Source organism: Pecten maximus, chromosome 10 (assembly GCF_902652985.1).
Source record: "Pecten maximus chromosome 10, xPecMax1.1, whole genome shotgun sequence".
Taxonomy (NCBI): domain Eukaryota; kingdom Metazoa; phylum Mollusca; class Bivalvia; order Pectinida; family Pectinidae; genus Pecten; species Pecten maximus.
In genome coordinates, this window is record NC_047024.1 from 36656113 (window position 1) to 36677885 (window position 21773).

At 39.1% G+C, this 21773-nt stretch overlaps 1 protein-coding gene across 1 annotated transcript in view; it reads right to left on the reverse strand.

Annotated features, from left to right (window-relative positions):
- Positions 1–980: 980 nt before the first annotated feature.
- The window catches only part of LOC117336131 (arylsulfatase J-like), a 42850-nt gene continuing 22057 nt past the window's right edge, over positions 981–21773 (reverse strand). The window contains exons 7-14 of the mRNA XM_033896513.1: positions 14066–14170; positions 13725–13788; positions 12773–12870; positions 11823–11962; positions 11255–11313; positions 9585–9696; positions 8025–8158; positions 981–1170 (exon numbers count right to left, since the gene is read on the reverse strand). Coding sequence (XP_033752404.1) covers positions 1001–1170; positions 8025–8158; positions 9585–9696; positions 11255–11313; positions 11823–11962; positions 12773–12870; positions 13725–13788; positions 14066–14170 — 882 coding nt within the window. The 3' untranslated portion in view covers positions 981–1000. The remainder of the gene's footprint in view (positions 1171–8024; positions 8159–9584; positions 9697–11254; positions 11314–11822; positions 11963–12772; positions 12871–13724; positions 13789–14065; positions 14171–21773) is intronic.

A 21773-nucleotide genomic window follows, 5' to 3' on the forward strand; every position in this document is an offset into this window, starting at 1 on the left:
AAAGAAAACGACGGACTGTGGTACTTATCCATGGTCGGAACAATATGAAGCTTCACACAGTCCCTCGTCCCTCAATGTTCCCTATTATGGTTGGGTATGTTGTAATCTATTTTGAATACAATGGGAATTCTTATTAGTCGTTATAGGGTTCCTCACTGACACATCTCGTCAGGGAGGGATTAACTATAGATATAGGAGGGAGGAGGTGGCGTAGAACTGTCATTTTATATTCGTAATTCGAAATCGGGGTTTGTGGGCCTCTGCTATTGAGAAGAAGTCGTTTAAAGATTTCATCATATTTGACACTGTCACCTCTAAGTCGCCTAGGTGGAAGGCGAAGGTAGGTGTAACCACTGGGTCACCATAAATTTAACAATTACATATACACAATAACAAACGAGACAAAGTAGTTGACGTAATAAACGAGATATTTGATAGATCTATGTTATAAGGGTTATAAGAGTAATGGACACCATAACACCTTAAGTTGGAGTGTATATACTGACAGGTTTGTAAATACATGTAGGGTTAAATGCTGTTGTGTTAAGGTGGCTTGATTATTCAAGTACATGTGAACAATCTCTCCTATAGCACTAGGTACTTGATAAGAGAATTTAAAAACAAATAATACAAAAGACTATTAAAATGTGGCATGTACTAGCAGTGTGTGGTTTTGATCAACCGAGGCAGAGAACAAAAGTCAATATTTGTGAACCAAAATCCTGCAGACGGAATTTCCCTTAGGCTGGCCTCCTGTCTCTATTAAAATAATGATAAAATTGAGCTTGATGAAATTTGGCCACTAGGAAACTTCTGAATCTTAAATTGAAAATTAAGGGGAGATTATCTAGTATTAGAATTTAACGGAGCCATTATTAATGAAAAACTAAGGGACTGGTAGGAAGTCTCTGTTTCCCAGTGTGATGAGCGGGAGCGGATTTGTAGCGGTCGTGGTTATATATATAAATAAAAAATCAAACAATTTTCCATGCGATTTTATTCAACACCAACCCGGAGTCCACACATTATTGTACTGATGCAATATATGTTGGATCTGATCCGGATTCTGTGCAGTCATCTGTGTTTTTCTGTAGTTGGCTAGCTTGGCCTCTAGGTTACTGACGATGTCGGGGTGTTGACTGGAGATGTCATGGTGCTCGGTCGGGTCATCTGAGGATTAACAGATAATTAATTACATTACATAATACTGACATCTCATTGGATACACACATGGGTACTGTAAGGCGATAGCGCCCGCTCCCCCGGGAATACATCCAGTTACAAGGTTATAGAACAGTAAACACATCAAGTTACAAGATTATCAAACAGTATATATATCAAGTTACCGGGTGACCCAACAGTGAACACATCAAGTTACAGCGTTATTCATCAGTAAATACATCAAATTACCGAATGACTCAACAGTGAACATATCAAGTTACAAGGTTATCTAACAGTCAACACAGCAATTTCGGGTTCGATCTCTAGCGGAGGAAGTTATCGAAATTTAATCAATGATTAGTATGGCTTTGATAAGAGTCTGAGTTCTGGATTGGTATTGGCACGCAAGAAGAATGGTCAACTCACGATGTGTATTGACTATCGTCAACTAAACCAAAAGACGATCAGAGATACATATGCTCTAACACGGATTAAAGAAATTCTAGACACTGTCTTGGGAGCAAAGTTTATTTTTTCTGTACTCTGTACATTTACCGTTGGCGCACTTGGGTTTTACGAATTCAATCGAGTGACTTTTGGTCTTTTGGCGAATTTCCAAGCCATTTATCATGGATTTATGGAACGGTGCCTTGTTAAGCTCCATATGGCTGATTGCTTCATATGCTGCACGATATAATCATATTTTCTTCAACATCTCCAAAATCTCACGAGGGTACTTAAACAGCATGGGATACAACTTATTCCAAAGCAATGTTCATTCTTTCAACGAAAAGTGAAATCCTGGCATTTTTCGTTAGTGAGGATGGGATCGAAACAGACCAAGAGACGGTTTAAAAGATCAGAAACTGGAAGACATCGACCTGTCCTTAGGATGTTCGTAGATTTCTTGGTTTCGCCGGCTACTTTCGGAAATTCATAGACAAACCATCCCCTTACCAATCTCATGCCAACACCAAGGAAGGAGTAAGGATCTGCTAAAAAGGGGAAGACATCTGACAAGAAAGATTGGATCTAGGTGGAAATTAACGAGACAGCATTTATACAGTTCAAGCGCTATCAACGCTATCAGTCCAGTCTTAGCCTACCCTGATTATGACAAATAATTCGTGTTGAATGCCTACTATCAGGATACGCTAGCGTTTGACTATCTCGTTAAGAAAAGAACTATCCTGCTCACAAGCTGGAGTTCCTGGCCATGAGGTAAGCTGTAACCGAAATTTCAAGAATTCCAAGACTAGATGTACCAACACTAATCCACAGTCCTTACAGACAAAAATCCTCTAACCTACGTTTTAACCAGTGCGAAGTTGGACGCCACTGGACAACGTTGACTAGCTGCATTGTCAATATTAAACTTTACCATCAAATGTAGACCTGGGAAATTAGACGTCCTGTCCCAGTTACCGAATGAGACAGAATCTGAAAGGATGTCCATAAGGCCAGAGGCAAAACACCAGGCAATGAAAGGCACTGTTAGTTTCCATATCTACATCACAACACTTGGAGGTAGTCTGCATGGACCTCTTAACACTGGAGCCTTCGGATGGAAGCATTCAGTGATCACAGATCATTTCACAAGGTAGCCTTTCCTACCGAGAACCAGACGTCCAAGACAGCCGCTGATGCGTAATCAAATAATTTAATTGTTCACTACGGGATGCACGGGATACAAAAGAGAATTGACCGGAATAAAACAACCCAAAATAATCCCCCTACCATCCTCAAGGACATAGCCAATGTGAGCGCTTCAACCGTACACTCTTGAACATACCAGGGATTTCGGAACACGCTCAAAATCTAGGCTGGTAATCTCATATCGCAGCATTAGTGCAGTCGTATAATGCTACAAAGAATGACAACACTGGGTTTGTTTCCATTCCACTAAATGTGTGGTCGTGAACCGAGGTAACCAGTAGATTTTGCATTCAACGATTTGGATGTATCCAAGGCTACCTTCAGCAAGTATGTAGCAGATCTATGGAGACTACAGAACGCGTACAACATAGCCCTGTTAAAAGCAACAAACAATGAAGAAAAAACAAGGGGCTGGATATGATAAACGGGTACCAGGAGCTTGTGTGTCTGTGGGAGACCTGGTTATGATCTCAGGCGCTTGCATAGAAAATGTGATTTTCATTTTTTTTTATTTGACAGTGGTATGTGTAATCTGTTAAGCTCAAGGTTGGCAACTCCGCCACGAGCAAAACGGCACCCCACATCACTTCAATCGACTAAAAAACACATTTATTCAAACTGACACGGTGCACACTATATACAACCGTCATCAGGAAACATTCATCTTTAACCTACCGTGTCACTCAATACGAATTGTTACATCCAAAACACAATAATCCGTGTAAACATCGCCGAATTCCTCGCTCAGAACGCCATTTTTCAAACGGCTCCCTCAGCCTGTCCAGATTCTTCATTTACATACGGGGTTCAAAGGTCATGCGATTATATGATCGTCAGTCGTCAGGTGTACTTTTGGGGGTCATCTCCGCATGAATTTTGTCCGGAAAATGCTTCGGCTCGCTTGCTTATTTGAAGAGTTTCGTCGATGAACGATGATTTATAATAATAAATTATTCATTATTTTGAACGTTAGGGGGGGGGGGGGGGGGGGGGGGTCCAGTAAATAAGTGGTAATGCGAGTGCGCTTTAAATCCGCCAGTGACAATGTCAAAGAGTTTAACGCATTGTAAAGTATTCTTTGTACTACTGATTATCCATTAATTCCACTTTACATCGCTCGCATATATAAAATTTAAGTTATTGATGAATTACCTGATTAATTGAGTGTGTAAGCATCGAACGCTACTCTAATAATAATCTAGCTGGCTGAAATGCTTACAGAATTATGAAACTGAATTGAAATGAGAAAGAAAAGAGAATACTTGAGGGGCAGTAGTAGTTATTTTGTGTCAACGCCAGACTTTTATAGTATTTTAGGACTAACGCCAGAATACCCAGAACAACCTCTTATTCTTATCGGTATTATGTGTGGTCTATATATTTTTAACTAGTCATGTAGGGGTCCATTTTTTTAATTTGAAGATATGCATAGCCCTAAATAGACGGCAAGTACAATAAAAAATCAAAATATCAAACAACTATCAGCTATTACCCCATCCAAATTTTAACTTCGAAAAATTTCAACTGATACTGCTTGTTCATGGTATACGTATAATGTCCCGGCCCTGTCTTGAACAAGTTATTGAGCACCGTTATATGCAATCTTTTTGATTGAAAACGAAGTTCAACAACTACCGAAATGATGCAGTTGAAGAAAAGGAAAGGACGATCTCATCACTGCATGGCATTAAAACATTTTATCTTATTAGTCCGCGATATCGCAAACGACGGCCTGTGCATGCACATGTAAAATAAAGTATGCCGAGATGGCCCCAAAAACTGCACCTGGTGACAGTCGATTATATAATCGCATGACCTTTCAACCCCGTATGTAAATGAAGAATCTGGACAGGCTGAGGGAGCCGTTTGAAAAATGGCGTTCTGAGCGAGGAATTCGGCGATGTTTTCACGGATTATTGTGTTTTGGATGTAACAATTCGTATTGAGTGGCACGGTAGGTTAAAGATGAATGTTTTCTGATGACAGTCGCATATAGTGTGCGCCGTGTCAGTTTGATTAAAAGTGTTTTTTAGTCGATTGAAGTGTGGTGGTCTGCTGTTTCGCTCGTGGCGGAGTTGCCAACCCCTGAGCTTAACAGATTACACATACCACAGTCATATCAATTTTTTTTTTTTTTTTTTTGAAAATCGCATTTTCTATGCAAGCGCCTGTGGTTATGATAGTTGCCTTTGTTAGCCGACCTATTGGAGGTGAATTCAACCAGGTCAGGAAGGAAAACCGCGAGGTTCGGAAGAGAACAGGGAATCTACAACTGCCTATTGGGCATCTTGAACGAAACAAGGACACCACCTAAACCAAAGCCGATGCCAACACCTAAGCCCCGGATCAGGAATCAGCCTCCACTTCCACGGAGCTTATCCGCGGACAATAGGTTGGACGAGGAAACCATTGACGATAGTGAGGGGGAAGGGGAATTGTGATTGTCGGTATCTCACCAGCTACTGGATCCGCCCGATGTTCCACCGAATGTCGACAAAGGCGACCCTGTAGATCATTAGTCGACCATGGGAGAAAACGCTGAGGGAACTTCTACTAAGGACCTAGAGTTCAATGGGTAGGAACACATTGTTATTGAGGAGGTGAGGACGTTGATACCCCCTCGTCGACGGAAGTTCGACAGTCTAGTAGGACAAGACGGAAGACCGATTTTGGGACTTTGTCATGGCAACGGATCTGGTGACTAACTCTTGGAAAGTGAAAGCGGATTAATAAAGATCACTTGTCCAAGATGGCCTGTTTGCGTTGGGCACTGATACAACTATGACTGCAATCATCGATTTGGTGATGTGCATTTGGTGATGTGCATTTATACGCTTGCTTACTAGTTTTTTCAAAAATAGAAACTGCTGGTATGGTATTAAAATATTATTTCTGAGTACTTTTAAAATACGATTTCTTGTATTAGTTTCTCAATATTTGTAGGGCCACTGACAGAAACTAGTAGTTTGTCCTCTCGCGTTTACCAAACTTGGTTAGAGCATAGGTCTCAAGCAAGTCACTCACGACCATCATTCATTGGCAATCGCCATCTTTGTGATAAATCATTAAAGGTTCAGCATCTTCTGATAGTGGTATGGACTAAAACATGTTCTATGACAACTTTCTTTATTATACGTGTAATGTTTATATCAATATTTCATTGTTTACATGAAATCCACCGTCACAATTAAACATTATTTTACATTCAGTTAGTTAGTTAAAGTCTCTGCATGACTATGTACACATTAATACTATGTCAAAACACAGTTGACGCAGGAGCGGTTGACGGCCTTTAGATATCCAGACAGAAGCCACTTACAACTAAATGTTAAATAAACGACATTCATAGAAAGTGAAATATTTCCCCACAACGAATTATCATAGGTAACTTAGCCTTACCACAAAAGATTACATAAGCAGCCGTTGGAACTGATTTACCGAGAAACACGTGTAAATTATTCACGCTGCGAGAGTGTCAATGTCTTCATCATTATTCGCAACGTAATAAATAAACTTGAATTGACAACATTGTTTTTTATGAATACCATGGTTAATTTACGTCTACTGTAGTGTATCAGCACTCTTACATTAAAGAGACATAAAATTTAACTGGGAAGGGACAGACAGCTTTACACCACAATCAGTTGTAAGTTGTGCAACAATATATATCACACGGAAGATTACCTCCTCATTCTGAAATACTCAAGGTCCCAGCGCTTAACCACAAAGACGGAAATATAGGGAACAGTAGCAGAGTTAATGAAAAGCGGCTTTGCATAAAGAAAAATAAGGTAAAAACCGAATAACCACTTAACAGTGACAACAGGTTAATCTTGACGTGGAGGTGTTTACGTCAATAATACTGTAAACGTTCTTAATTTTAGCGCAAAAAAATAAAATAAAAACAGAAAACGGAATGATGAATTAAATAAACCAATGTAGATAAACTACAATTAGCGCAATCATAATTGGGCGCCAAAATGAAATAACCGCTAAAATATGTACGTTTACAGCATATCATAATTGAAATTTGGTTCATCGATATCGGGCTATTTCAAGGTTCTGATACGGGGATCTCAGCATTACAGGAAACGACTATGTAGAGTCAACTGTAAGGAGACTACAAAGCGCTATCTCCATACCGAATATACCTGACGTTATGATAATGTAAGTCCTATAAAGAAGCAACCTTTTGATGGAAAACCATATCGGTATAGCTATATGGAACAGCCGGGATGTCATGGTTCTGAAAATAACTGAACCACCGAAATAATTGACGGAGGAATCATTATCGTTTGTTAGCGTTTATGATGGCATCACACAACTTCATCGTACAGATAGACGCTCTAAGTTGTATAAAATGGACATAAGAGATATCTTTACACTTCTACCTGTGTCATCGACACTGTCCATTCAGACGCTCTAAGTTGTATACAATGGACATAAGATATATCTTTACACTTCTACCCGTGTCATCGACACTGTCCATTCTACGGTATACACCAATTCATTCTGACACAAAGCTCACTTTCGGATCTTGTTCCCGAGATTTTCTATTTTCTATCAATTGCTCTTTGCTGCATTCTATAAAATAACTTTCAGAAGGTTATGGGTACGTCCTACAAACATCTATTTTCATATAAGGTCATGAGCCTCTCCTGTGTGCGAGATACATGCTTGGTGTATGTGAGGGTGTGAGGGTGGGTGTATGAGTGTGTGTTTAAGGGGATCGAGGTATGTTCGTATTTATAACCGCGTGGAACTGATGTCGACTTCCTCACTGTAGCATACTGCAGAAGATACTGCCGGTCACATTATAAGCAATCGTCCCGCTCGAAAACTGCTGGGCGTAAAGCAGTAGAAATTGCTCTTTTAAGAGACTGCTATGACCAAGGAACAGAACCCAAAGCATTCCGCTCAAGTAAAAGTCAAAAGTGAGGCAGTGTCAATGGAAACCTACGGAAGAAGAAATATTCCAGATCCTAGAATTATATCTTACAGTCATACAGCATAGAAACAAATGCCGGTACATATTTCGGAATGGTATTTGGATATTATGATATCTAATACCGATATATGATACTCATCAACAACAAAACACGCACAAGCATGCATCTCGCATACGAAGACAACGTCCTTAAATAATCAAAACTGTTGATAAAACGTTAAACAATACTTAACCAAATCAATCTAGAATATTATGTTACCTCTCAAGTTAAAAAGTTGTGGCGACGTGGATCCGGAGGTTGTCGTATGGTGGTGGTGATGAATATGGCCATTCACCGGATACCAGTCGTTTCTGACCCCTCCATTCCCAGTGATAAGTTTGTAGTCACCGACTCTAAAATGCAGATAGTTGTATGTTAATTATTATTTATTTCCTTTATTTTACAAAAATTGCAAAACAAGATTATCAACCTATGTTAGTCACTTTTGTTAGCCCGGCCAGAAGCGCGCTAGAAGTCTTATTGTTGGATGAAACCGGTGTACCCAGAGAAAACCCACGTGGTAAGGCAGATGACCCCATCCTTTTCATATCCGATCGGTGAATCGAACCACGGTTACCTAGGTGAAAGGCGAGGGGTTACCACTGTGCAAATCGACCACTCATAGAAAATTGATTTACGGCCATCTGACAAACAGAATAATTGGTATCTACCTATGCTAGTGTCTACCTTAAAAAACTCTTGTTTAAACTCTTTATCCGGTCTTACAAACAACCCAACCATGACAACAGGATTTCAGTTTGTGAATGTTTATCTATTAGTTATTTCTTATTTTGATTTTTAAGTCAGTTTTATTTTGAAAATGTGCATTTAAAAATATTTATTAAATAAATTGTACTGATCATATATCAACAATCACAACAATCAACGAAAGGCCACTGTATTATACGTTGAAGGGTAATGAATTTGATACACGGAATATGTATGAAACATATTTCAGTCAGCGTGAAGCATGATATATATCCTTCAAAACGGAATACAGCGAGAATAAAAACATTTGGGTATACATTATGTATTTCTAATCTTGTGTAGTCATAATTTGAATGGCCACATGGGGGTTTTGCAGAACAATCACGGCGAGAACATCCTCCATACGCCAGGAGTTACGTTTACTTTCTCTCTCTTTACCCCAACCCTCGATACATCAGGGCTTCACGGTCATTTTCACTCCTTAAACCCCATAATATGTCATGACAAAATTGAAAGTTGTCACCGCAACCCTCGTAAATAACGATTCCTTTATTTTTGCCAGTATATATTTTTTTTTATCCTTTTATGTACATCAAACAAACCGCAGTATTGCCGTGTTGCTTAATTGACCGGATTAGACTTGGCTGTCGCTCATCAATGATCTTTAAAATCAGCTTATCGATTTGTCTGATCTTTTACTGGCATATATCTTCGAATAGCTTGTTGTTTGCCATGACATATTTCGGGGTTGCAAAGAGCGAAAGTGGGCGTAACTCCTGGAGGATAGATGTGCAGAATGCTATGGAGAAATATGATTGCAAACATGTGTTAACTGAGGTAAGGACAATGACAAGCGGGGTTCGTGTGTGCTTTTATTGATTCAGCCTACGGGAGATAGAAAAGAGAAGTGCCACGCCCGAGTCCCTGTCATCACGACCATTGATGTTCATCAATACAACTAGTTCGAAGGCCAAATCAAAAGTCAAAAAGAAATTGGAACGGAAGTTCCTTTAAGATTGAAATACATGCTTACTTTCTCTGATAATGGATAAGGTGTCCATGTGTACTGACCTAATGGCTGCATTACCGCTGATGTCATCTATATTGTAGACAAACTCCGTTCTGGCCGAATGCGTTCCGTGCTGAAGCATGTCCCACTGACTAATACCATCCATGTGGTGATCTGTCAAATCAAATCGAATTACATTGTTTTACCCATTGATAGACACTGTCCATGCTGAATTGTAATTACATCGGACTAAATATAAAAGAAAATCAGTTGGTATTGTTATAGTTTTCAATAAAAGTATTGAACACTCATTACAGCTTAAAAAAAGTAGTTCTGAATACGTACAATGGATACTTTTGTCGAAATCACTGCTAAATATCGATTATAATATACTGCTTGGTAATGTGTATATTCCACCCGAAACTCCTAAGGATTCAGATGCTGTTGATGCTTTTTCTGAGCTAGAGCGAGAAATTATTGATTTCTCGAACGGCAATACATAAGTTGCTTTAATCGGACATTTCAATTCCAAGACGCAATTGAAATAAGATTTTATTGAACCGGTCAATAGTCTTGTTCGTATTTTAAATATTGACCACAATGAACATTGATGAGCATATACCTTTAGCAAGATATAACCATGTATGTATGTATGTATGTATGTATGTATGTATGTATGTATGTATGTATGTATGTATGTATATTGCCAACGGTAGAATAGGAAAAGACCAGTACATCGGCAAAACTAGTATGTAATAACTCGACAGGTATAGATTATCTGTTGGTTTCCTCGGAGTTATTTCGTTGTATAAATGAGTTTGTAATTTCAGACTTTGACCCCTTGTTTTCAGATGTACATTGTAGGATTGAATTTATTATCTGTGGGTCAGCAATAAACTATAACTAGTACCCAAAACTTTCATAATACAGAAACAGTAAATGATGACTATGTTAAATGAAAAAAATGACTCTAAAAATAATTTTATAGACTTTATATCAATTAACCGAAATAACAATATTGATCTATTAAATAGTGTACTTGATCGATTAGCTAATACACAAACTGACCAAATACACGTATAAAAATACTAACACCAACAATAAGGGAAAAAAACTACAAAAAACATAGTACACTGATAAATGTGACCAGTTGAGGAAAGAATTCCATACATCGAAAAGGGAATACAGCAGGGTTAAAATGAAGCAAATAGGAAAAAATGAAATCTAAAAGTAAACAATATAAGAAATAGATAAATAAGTGTTTAAAAATATACCTCAACACAATAAAACATAAAATTAGAAACCTTCTAAAGATGATCCAAAATATCTGTGGACTATCTTAAATACCAATTTTAATATGCAACCGGAAAGAGGGGTTGGGGTGGAGGTGGGGAGCGGTGAAATAGTGAGCAGGTGATTTTCATCAGCGTCTTTTCCAAAACACTTTCAAAGGGGATGGTAAGCCCTGCTGATGGGCTTCAAGGTCTTGAAGTATTCGTTATTCGGTTCAGAATAATTTAGATTCACATTCTTTTAAAATCTCATATATAGTGCGCGCCCCTTCTATATCTTAACATTGTTTTTTTTATATGTGTTTATATGGTGATAATAACACTATAAACGAAATACGAAAGTAAATAAAACATCAAACTCGCCCACATGTATGTTAATACTGAGTACAGTGTAACGATAGTCTGACAGATATACACTCTCCCATGTGTCTTGTATTTACCAGTTATGCCCCCAGCAGCTGTTAGTATTGTCGGAAACCAGTCGACAGCATGTATCATTCTAGAAATAAAACATTATTGCATACTGTGAATATATAGCACTATAAAGTCAGCATTTAATTGAATAAGCAATTATATACATAAACCAATTAACCAAGGATTCTGTTTGATGGGACAAAAGTTGTGCAGAGAAACCTGAATTACCGTCAGTCGACGTCATCCATATCTGACTACACTTTTTTTTTTAATATATCAATGAAAGACATTGAAACCGTTAAACCAAACAGCCAACTGAACAAAACGTTTATAATCAAGCGGCATGGTATTTCGTTCAGTTGGAAAACTCATATAGACTACAAATATTAATGTCGGTCCGTACCACAGATGTGATTGACCATAGTCATAATTATCTTAATTCAACTACATAAGTGATTTGATTTACATATTTCATGTTTCGCTTAACGCCCATTTTAACTCGTCATTTATTGGCCCTAATGAGTTGATAGCCCTTTAAAATACAAACAATAACTGAACAAGTCCTTTAGTTTAATATAACGCCAATATACTCACTCAGAATTGGTATAGCCAGTCTTTGCCAGGAGGGTAGGACTATACACGAATCCCGGTACTCGGGTGCCTCCCTCCCACAGTGTACCCTTGTTACCTCTCAGTGGCCAGTTATTACCGCCTTCAGTTATTGCGCCGCCATTCTGGATATGTATCGATCGCCATTGTAAAATATACCCAAATAAGGAATATATCACGGTATTGTTATGAAGGTAAGAGGAATTCGAACCCGAGTTTTTATGGCTTTGTACATAATTAAGTGCTAAACCACAAGCATATCTAGATGATTCGAATGTATTTGTCCACATATTTTACTAAAAAAAATCACAAAAAGTAAAAAAAAAAAAAAAAAAAAACCACCGTGAAAAACAAAACCCCAAAACAAAACAAAACAGAAAACCACAACAACAAAAAACAAAAGCAAAAACGGAAGTTTTGTTACGGTGAGTATATTACTCAGGATCAGGTGTGTGAGGACAATCCTACTAATTTCTGAAAGCGGCGGTTTGTCGTAAAATGGTAGCGACAGTGATATGCCACCGGGAATTTCGAAATACGATCAGGCTCACTCGTTCTATTACAGGCAATCACAACCATAAAAAGATATTTTGTTTTCAGAAATAATCATCTCTGTCATCAATATTCAATAGCAACAAAGATTACAGACATACTAACCAAACCATAATTCTGACTCAAAATTGATAAAACGAGGGTAAGTAATAAACTTACAATATGTCTAACGTATAAAACCTTGAAAAGTACAGGGAGAGTTCAACGTTAGGCGGGATAACTCTGACATTTCAGGATCAGCGTATTTTTCCTGACGACACTAATTATTGATAACACAGGTAGAGCTCCATATCGTCAATTACAAACTACTTTGGGGTATAATGAATGGAATGTGCATAATTTGCTTTAAAACACTAATACTTATGTCAATAAATAGTAATTACATCTGATGTAAAGATGATAAGGAGGTTGTCCCAATATCCACCTGCTTTGAGGGCGGCTGTAATGTTGCCAAAAGAATCGTCCATTGCATTTACCATACCTGTGATCAAATAACAATTATTTATTAATGTGGGAAATTACATAGTTATTCCAAGGTTATATCTTGTATACTTACTGTCTAACATAAACGACCATACAATTAACATATGGGGATTCGTTTGATTCTATGAGTGAGTTAGAAATCATAGGAAGCGACTAAATTTGGGATATCTTCTTTCTAAACAACTTGTTTTAATGTCTCTCTTGACACTTCTTCACTTTGGGCCTTTGATCAAGGCTTTCGGTTCTGTACCCGGGCAGACGTGTCCATTCCTGCTTTTTTGGGAGCGAGGCGGCTGGTTCATCCATTGTCAGTATAATGTGACCGAGTAAGGTGTTGTTATGCTGGATGTTTTCAGCAGTACGCTTCAGTGAGGTAGCACTATAAAGTCGGCATCAGATTATCGCTATCACAAGGAGACAAACACGAAAGTGCCGCAGCCTCCTAAAACACATACACACATACATTCAAACATGCATAAAGACCATAGCTGTTGATTGGATGTTTAACAATATAAAACCAAACCAAATCTTTCCCACTTTCCGTAAAACCCCAAGCTTTCTACTTAACACTTGAATATATTAAGTTAATGACATACCTAAAACAATTATTTACAGACTTACAGTGTTTATACGATGCCTATACTTCCGTAGGCTCATTCTAGGATAAGATGACATGATTAGTCGTCTACTGTCCTCACCTGTTTAATTCTGTTGATTCTGCTGTATTTGACTCTCAATTGGTTGTCAAACAGCAATACTTTAATATATTAACGCTTTGCGTGATATACTGGTATTTCAATCAAGAAAAATAATACATGTCCATGCGAATAAGTAACTGACAGTATAGCTTACCTGTAAACGACCTACGATTGGCATTAGGGATATGTGAGTGTAGGTCTTCATAATGTTGGGGAACCTTCAGCAATAAGGAAAACAATTTAGCAATATCATATTAAATTGTCAAAAAAAAAAAAAAATATATATATATTATCAGTGCCTTGAAAAATAGGACATATTTGGCGAGGTTAACGAAAAACGATAGTAAACATTGATCAAGAAATGTATTTATTCAGCAATATTGAAATAATGATATGTAAGGGCCAAAGAAATGGTGCATAAATAAGAATAATAATAAGTTTCAATTATATAACTTGTTTTGCTACACATTACCTGTACAGGTGACAACACATTACCTGTAAGGGCGAGTGGACATTCTGATAGGCCACATACAGAAAGAGCGGCTGGTTTTGAGGATCGTGCTGGTGTATAATGTCCATTAGCCGTTTTGTGTACGTCTCCTAGCAACACAGATATATGATGTTTTGATAGACGATCGGCGTCATCAGGCCATTGAAATTACCATCTACATGTACGGAGTAAAACTGTTGTCGAAGACATAAATATCTTCTAACATCTGTCAAAAAAGTTTAAGACTTTGAAATATCCTAAAATTCGTTATCAAAAACTGTATCAAAGACTTAAACATTATCAACATCTGTTTTTAAAAACGCCAGTCAAATACTTAAAAATGTCAATATGTTCTCAAAATCAGTAAAGTTTTTAAAATCCATGAGGTTACTGTATAACGAGGAGGGTATAGAAAAATGGATGACAATGGCCATGGTACTACTGTCTAACGATAAAGGTATAGAAAGAGAGATAAACACGGCCATGAGGCAACTGTCTAACGATAAAGGTATAGAAAGAGAGATAAATACGGCCATGAGGCTACTGTCTAACGATAAAGGTATAGAAATCGAGATAAACATGGTCATGAGGCTACTGTCTAACGATAAAGGTATAGAAAGAGAGATAAACACGGCCATGAGGTTACTGTCTAAAGATAAAGGTATAGAAAGAGAGATAAACACGGCCATGGGGTTACTGTCTAACGAGGAGGTATAGAAAGAGAGGCAAACACGGCCATGAGGCTACTGTGTAACGAGGAGGTATAGAAAGAGAGATAAACACGGCCATGGGGCTACTGTCTAACGAGGAGGTTTAGAAAGAGAGATAAACACAGCCATGAGGCTACTGTCTAACGATAAAGGTATACAAAGAGAGATAAACACGGCCATGAGGTTACTGTCTAACGATAAAGGTATAGAAAGAGAGATAAACACGGCCGTGAGGGTACTGTGTAACGAGAAAGGTATAGAAAGAGAGATAAACACGGCCATGAGGCTACTGTCTAACGATAAAGGTATAGAAAGAGAGATAAACACGGCCATGAGGCTACTGTCTAACGATAAAGGTATAGAAAGAGAGATAAACACGGCCATGAGGCTACTGTCTAACGATAAAGGTATAGAAAGAGAGATAAACACGGCCATGAGGCTACTGTCTAACGAAAAAGGTATAGAAAGAGAGATAAACACGGCCATGAGGTTACTGTCTAACGAAAAAGGTATAGAAAGAGAGATAAACACGGCCATGAGGCTACTGTCTAACGAGGAGGTATAGAAAGAAAGAAAAACACGGCCATGAGGCTACTGTCTAACGAGAAAGGTATAGAAAGAGAGATAAACACGGCCATGGGGCTACTGTCTAACGAGGAGGTTTAGAAAGAGAGATAAACACAGCCATGAAGCTACTGTATAACGAGGAGGTATAGAAAGAGAGATTAACCCGGCCATGAGGGTACTGCAAAACGAGAAAGGTATAGAAAGAGAGATAAACACGGCCATGAGGTAACTGTCTAACGATAAAGGTATAGAAAGAGAGAAAAACACGGCCATGAGGCTACTGTCTAACGAGGAGGTTTAGAAAGAGAGATAAACACAGCCATGAGGCTACTGTCTAACGATAAAGGTATAGAAAGAGAGATAAACACGGCCATGAGGTTACTGTCTAACGATAAAGGTATAGAAAGAGAGATAAACACGGCCATGAGGGTACTGTGTAACGAGAAAGGTATAGAAAGAGAGATAAACACGGCCATGAGGCTACTGTCTAACGAGGAGGTATAGAAAGAGAGATAAACACGGCCATGAGGCTACTGTCTAACGAGGAGGTTTAGAAAGAGAGATAAACACAGCCATGAGGCTACTGTCTAACGATAAAGGTATAGAAAGAGAGATAAACACGGCCATGAGGTTACTGTCTAACGATAAAGGTATAGAAAGAGAGATAAACACGGCCATGAGGGTACTGTGTAACGAGAAAGGTATAGAAAGAGAGATAAACACGGCCATGAGGCTACTGTCTAACGATAAAGGTATAGAAAGAGAGATAAACACGGCCATGAGGCTACTGTCTAACGATAAAGGTATAGAAAGAGAGATAAACACGGCCATGAGGCTACTGTCAAACAAAAAAGGTATAGAAAGAAGAAAAACCGGCCTGGGTTTACGTCTAACGAAAAATTTTAAAAGAGAGATAAAACGCCTGAGGCTACTGCTAACGAGGGGTTTGAAATAAAAAACACGGCCTGGGCTTGTCTAACGAGAAAGGTATGAAGAGAGAAAAAAAAACAGGGCCTTTGGCTACGTCAAACGAGGGGTTTTTAAAAGAGAGATAAACAAAAGCCTAAACTACTGTATAAAATAAGGTATAGAAAGAGAAAACAGGGCCCATGAGGTAACTGTCTAACGAGAAAGGTATAGAAAGAGAGATAAACACGGCCATGAGGCTACTGTGTAACGAGGAGGTAAAAAGAATTCCCCCGGCCAGAGGGTACGCAAAAGGGAAAAAGGGTATAGAAAGAAGAAAAAACAGGGCCTGAGGAAAATGTCAAAAATAAAGGTATAAAAAAAGAAAAACACCCCCTGAGGCCTGTGAAACGAGAAAAAAGGGTTGAAAGGAGTTTAAACACGGCCATGAGGGCTACTGTCTAACGATAAAGGTATAGAAAGAGAGATAAACACGGCCATGAGGTTACTGTCTAACGATAAAGGTATAGAAAGAGAGATAAACACGGCCATGAGGCTACTGTATAACGAGGAGGTATAGAAAGAGAGAAAAACACGGCCATGAGGCAACTGTCTAACGATAAAGGTATAGAAAGAGAGAAAAACACGGCCATGAGGCAACTGTCTAACGATAAAGGTATAGAAAGAGAGATAAACACGGCCATGAGGCTACTGTGTAACGAGTAAGGTATAGAAAGAGAGATAAACACGGCCATGATGCTACTGTCTAACGAGTAAAGGTATAGAAAGAGAGATAAACACGGCCATGAGGCTACTGTCTAACGATAAAGGTATAGAAAGAGAGATGAACACGGCCATGAGGTAACTGTCTAACGATAAAGGTATAGAAAGAGAGATAAACACGGCCATGAGGCTACTGTCTAACGATAAAGGTATAGAAAGAGAGATAAACACGGCCATGAGGCTACTGTGTAACGATAAAGGTATAGAAAGAGAGATGAACATGGCCATGAGGTTACTGTCTAACGATAAAGGTATAGAAAGAGAGATGAACATGGCCTTGAGGTTACTGTCTAACGATAAAGGTATAGAAAGAGAGATGAACATGGCCATGAGGTTACTGTCTAACGATAAAGGTATAGATAGAGAGATAAACACGGCCATGAGGTTACTGTCTAACGATAAAGGTATAGAAAGAGAGATAAACACGGCCATGAGGCTACTGTGTAACGAGTAAGGGTATAGAAAGAGAGATAAACACGGCCATGAGGCTACTGTCTAACGATAAAGGTATAGAAAGAGAGATGAACATGGCCATGAGGTTACTGTCTAACGATAAAGGTATAGATAGAGAGATAAACACGGCCATGAGGTTACTGTCTAACGATAAAGGTATAGAAAGAGAGATAAACACGGCCATGAGGCTACTGTGTAACGAGTAGGGTATAGAAAGAGAGATAAACACGGCCATGAGGCTACTGTCTAACGATAAAGGTATAGAAAGAGAGATAAACACGGCCATGAGGCTACTGTCTAACGAGTAAGGTATAGAAAGAGAGATAAACACGGCCATGAGGTAACTGTCTAACGATAAAGGTATAGAAAGAGAGATGAACATGGCCATGAGGCTACTGTCTAACGATAAAGGTATAGAAAGAGAGATAAACACGGCCATGAGGCTACTGTCTAACGATAAAGGTATAGAAAGAGAGATAAACACGGCCATGAGGCTACTGTCTAACGATAAAGGTATAGAAAGAGAGATAAACACGGCCATGAGGCTACTGTCTAACGATAAAGGTATAGAAAGAGAGATAAACACGGCCATGAGGCTACTGTCTAACGATAAAGGTATAGAAAGAGAGATAAACACGGCCATGAGGTTACTGTCTAACGAGGAGGTATAGAAAGAGAGATAAACACGGCCATGAGGCTACTGTGTAACGAGGAGGTATAGAAAGAGAGATAAACACGGCCATGAGGCTACTGTCTAACGATAAAGGTATAGAAAGAGAGATAAACACGGCCATGAGGCTACTGTCTAACGATAAAGGTATAGAAAGAGAGATAAACACGGCCATGAGGCTACTGTCTAACGATAAAGGTATAGAAAGAGAGATAAACACGGCCATGAGGCTACTGTCTAACGATAAAGGTATAGAAAGAGAGATAAACACGGCCATGAGGCTACTGTCTAACGATAAAGGTATAGAAAGAGAGATAAACACGGCCATGAGGCTACTGTGTAACGATAAGGTATAGAAAGAGAGATAAACACGGCCATGAGGGCTACTGTCTAACGATAAAGGTATAGAAAGAGAGATAAACACGGCCATGAGGCTACTGTCTAACGATAAAGGTATAGAAAGAGAGATAAACACGGCCATGAGGCTACTGTCTAACGATAAAGGTATAGAAAGAGAGATAAACACGGCCATGAGGCTACTGTCTAACGATAAAGGTATAGAAAGAGAGATAAACACGGCCATGAGGCTACTGTCTAACGATAAGGTATAGAAAGAGAGATAAACACGGCCATGAGGCTACTGTCTAACGAGTAAGGTATAGAAAGAGAGATAAACACGGCCATGAGGCTACTGTCTAACGATAAAGGTATAGAAAGAGAGATAAACACGGCCATGAGGGTACTGTCTAACGATAAAGGTATAGAAAGAGAGATAAACACGGCCATGAGGCAACTGTGCTAACGATAAAGGTATAGAAAGAGAGATAAACACGGCCATGAGGCTACTGTCTAACGAGTAAGGTATAGAAAGAGAGATAAACACGGCCATGAGGCTACTGTCTAACGAGGAGGTATAGAAAGAGAGATAAACACGGCCATGAGGTACTGTCTAACGATAAAGGTATAGAAAGAGAGAAAAACACGGCCATGAGGCTACTGTCTAACGATAAAGGTATAGAAAGAGAGATAAACACGGCCATGAGGCTACTGTGTAACGAGGAGGTATAGAAAGAGAGATTAACCCGGCCATGAGGGTACTGCAAAACGATAAAGGTATAGAAAGAGAGATAAACACGGCCATGAGGCTACTGTGTAACGAGTAAGGTATAGAAAGAGAGATAAACACGGCCATGAGGCTACTGTCTAACGATAAAGGTATAGAAAGAGAGATAAACACGGCCATGAGGTTACTGTCTAACGATAAAGGTATAGAAAGAGAGATAAACACGGCCATGAGGGTACTGTGTAACGAGAAAGGTATAGAAAGAGAGATAAACACGGCCATGAGGCTACTGTCTAACGAGGAGGTATAGAAAGAGAGATAAACACGGCCATGAGGTTACTGTCTAACGAGGAGGTTTAGAAAGAGAGATAAACACAGCCATGAGGCTACTGTCTAACGATAAAGGTATAGAAAGAGAGATAAACACGGCCATGAGGTTACTGTCTAACGATAAAGGTATAGAAAGAGAGATAAACACGGCCATGAGGGTACTGTGTAACGAGAAAGGTATAGAAGAGTGATAAACACGGCCATGAGGCTACTGTCTAACGATAAAGGTATAGAAAGAGAGATAAACACGGCCATGAGGCTACTGTCTAACGATAAAGGTATAGAAAGAGAGATAAACACGGCCATGAGGCTACTGTCTAACGATAAAGGTATAGAAAGAGAGATAAACACGGCCATGAGGTTACTGTCTAACGATAAAAGGTATAGAAAGAGAGATAAACACAACCATGAGGCTATTCAAACGGGGAGGTTAGAAAGAAAGAAAAACCCCGCCTGAGGTACTGTCAACGAAAAAGGTAAAAAAGAGTAAACCGGCCAGGGGGCACGTCAACAGGGGGTTTTGAAAGAGATAAAAAACCCCCTAAAGCTACTGTAAAACAAAAAGGATAGAAAAAAAAAACACGGCCATGAGGTAACTTTAACGAGAAAGGTATAAAAGAAGATAAACAGGGAAATGACTACTGTAAAACGAAAAAAGGATAGAAAGGAGTAAAACCGGCCATGGGGGCTCTGTCAAAACATAAGGTAAAAAAAGGAAAAAAACCCGGCCATAGGAACTTCTAACAAAAGTTAAAAGGAGAAAAACCGGCCATGAGGCTACTGTCTCGAAAGTTAGAAAGAGAGATAAACACGGCCATGAGGCTCTGTCAAACAAAAGGGTATAGAAAGAGAATAAAAAAGGGCCCATGGAGCTCTGTTAAACGAGAAGGTATAAAAGAGAGATAAACACGGCCATGAGGCTACTGTCTAACGAGGAGGTATAGAAAGAGAGATAAACACGGCCATGAGGTAACTGTCTAACGATAAAGGTATAGAAAGAGAGATTAACACGGCCATGAGGTTACTGTCTAACGATAAAGGTATAGAAAGAGAGATAAACACGGCCATGAGGCTACTGTCTAACGATAAAGGTATAGAAAGAGAGATAAACACGGCCATGAGGCTACTGTCTAACGATAAAGGTATAGAAAGAGAGATAAACACGGCCATGAGGTTACTGTCTAACGATAAGGTATAGAAAGAGAGATAAACACGGCCATGAGGTTACTGTCTAACGATAAAGGTATAGAAAGAGAGATAAACACGGCCATGAGGTTACTGTCTAACGATAAAGGTATAGAAAGAGAGAAAAACACGGCCATGAGGCTACTGTCTAACGATAAAGGTATAGAAAGAGAGATAAACACGGCCATGAGGTTACTGTCTAACGATAAAGGTATAGAAAGAGAGATAAACACGGCCATGAGGCTACTGTGTAACGAGTAAGGTATAGAAAGAGAGAAAAACACGGCCATGAGGCTACTGTCTAACGATAAAGGTATAGAAAGAGAGATAAACACGGCCATGAGGGTACTGTGTAACGATAAAGGTATAGAAAGAGAGATAAACACGGCCATGAGGCTACTGTCTAACGATAAAGGTATAGAAAGAGAGATGACACTGGCCTGAGGCTACTGTCTAACGATAAGGTATAGAAGAGAGAATAAACACGGCCATGAGGTACTGTCTAACGATAAGGTATAGAAAGAGAGATAAACACGGCCATGAGGCTACTGTCTAACGATAAAGGTATAGAAAGAGAGATAAACACGGCCATGAGGTTACTGTCTAACGATAAAGGTATAGAAAGAGAGATAAACACGGCCATGAGGGTACTGTCTAACGAGTAAGGTATAGAAAGAGAGAAAAACACGGCCATGAGGCTACTGTCTAACGATAAAGGTATAGAAAGAGAGATAACACGGCCATGAGGCTACTGTCTAACGATAAAGGTAGAGAAAGAGAGATAAACACGGCCATGAGGCTACTGTCTAACGATAAAGGTATAGAAAGAGTGATAAACACGGCCATGAGGCTACTGTCTAACGATAAAGGTATAGAAAGAGAGATAAACACGGCCATGAGGCTACTGTCTAACGATAAAGGTTATAAAGAGAGATAAACACGGCCATGAGGCTACTGTCTAACGATAAAGGTATAGAAAGAGAGATAAACACGGCCATGAGGTTACTGTCTAACGAGGAGGTATAGAAAGAGAGATAAACACAACC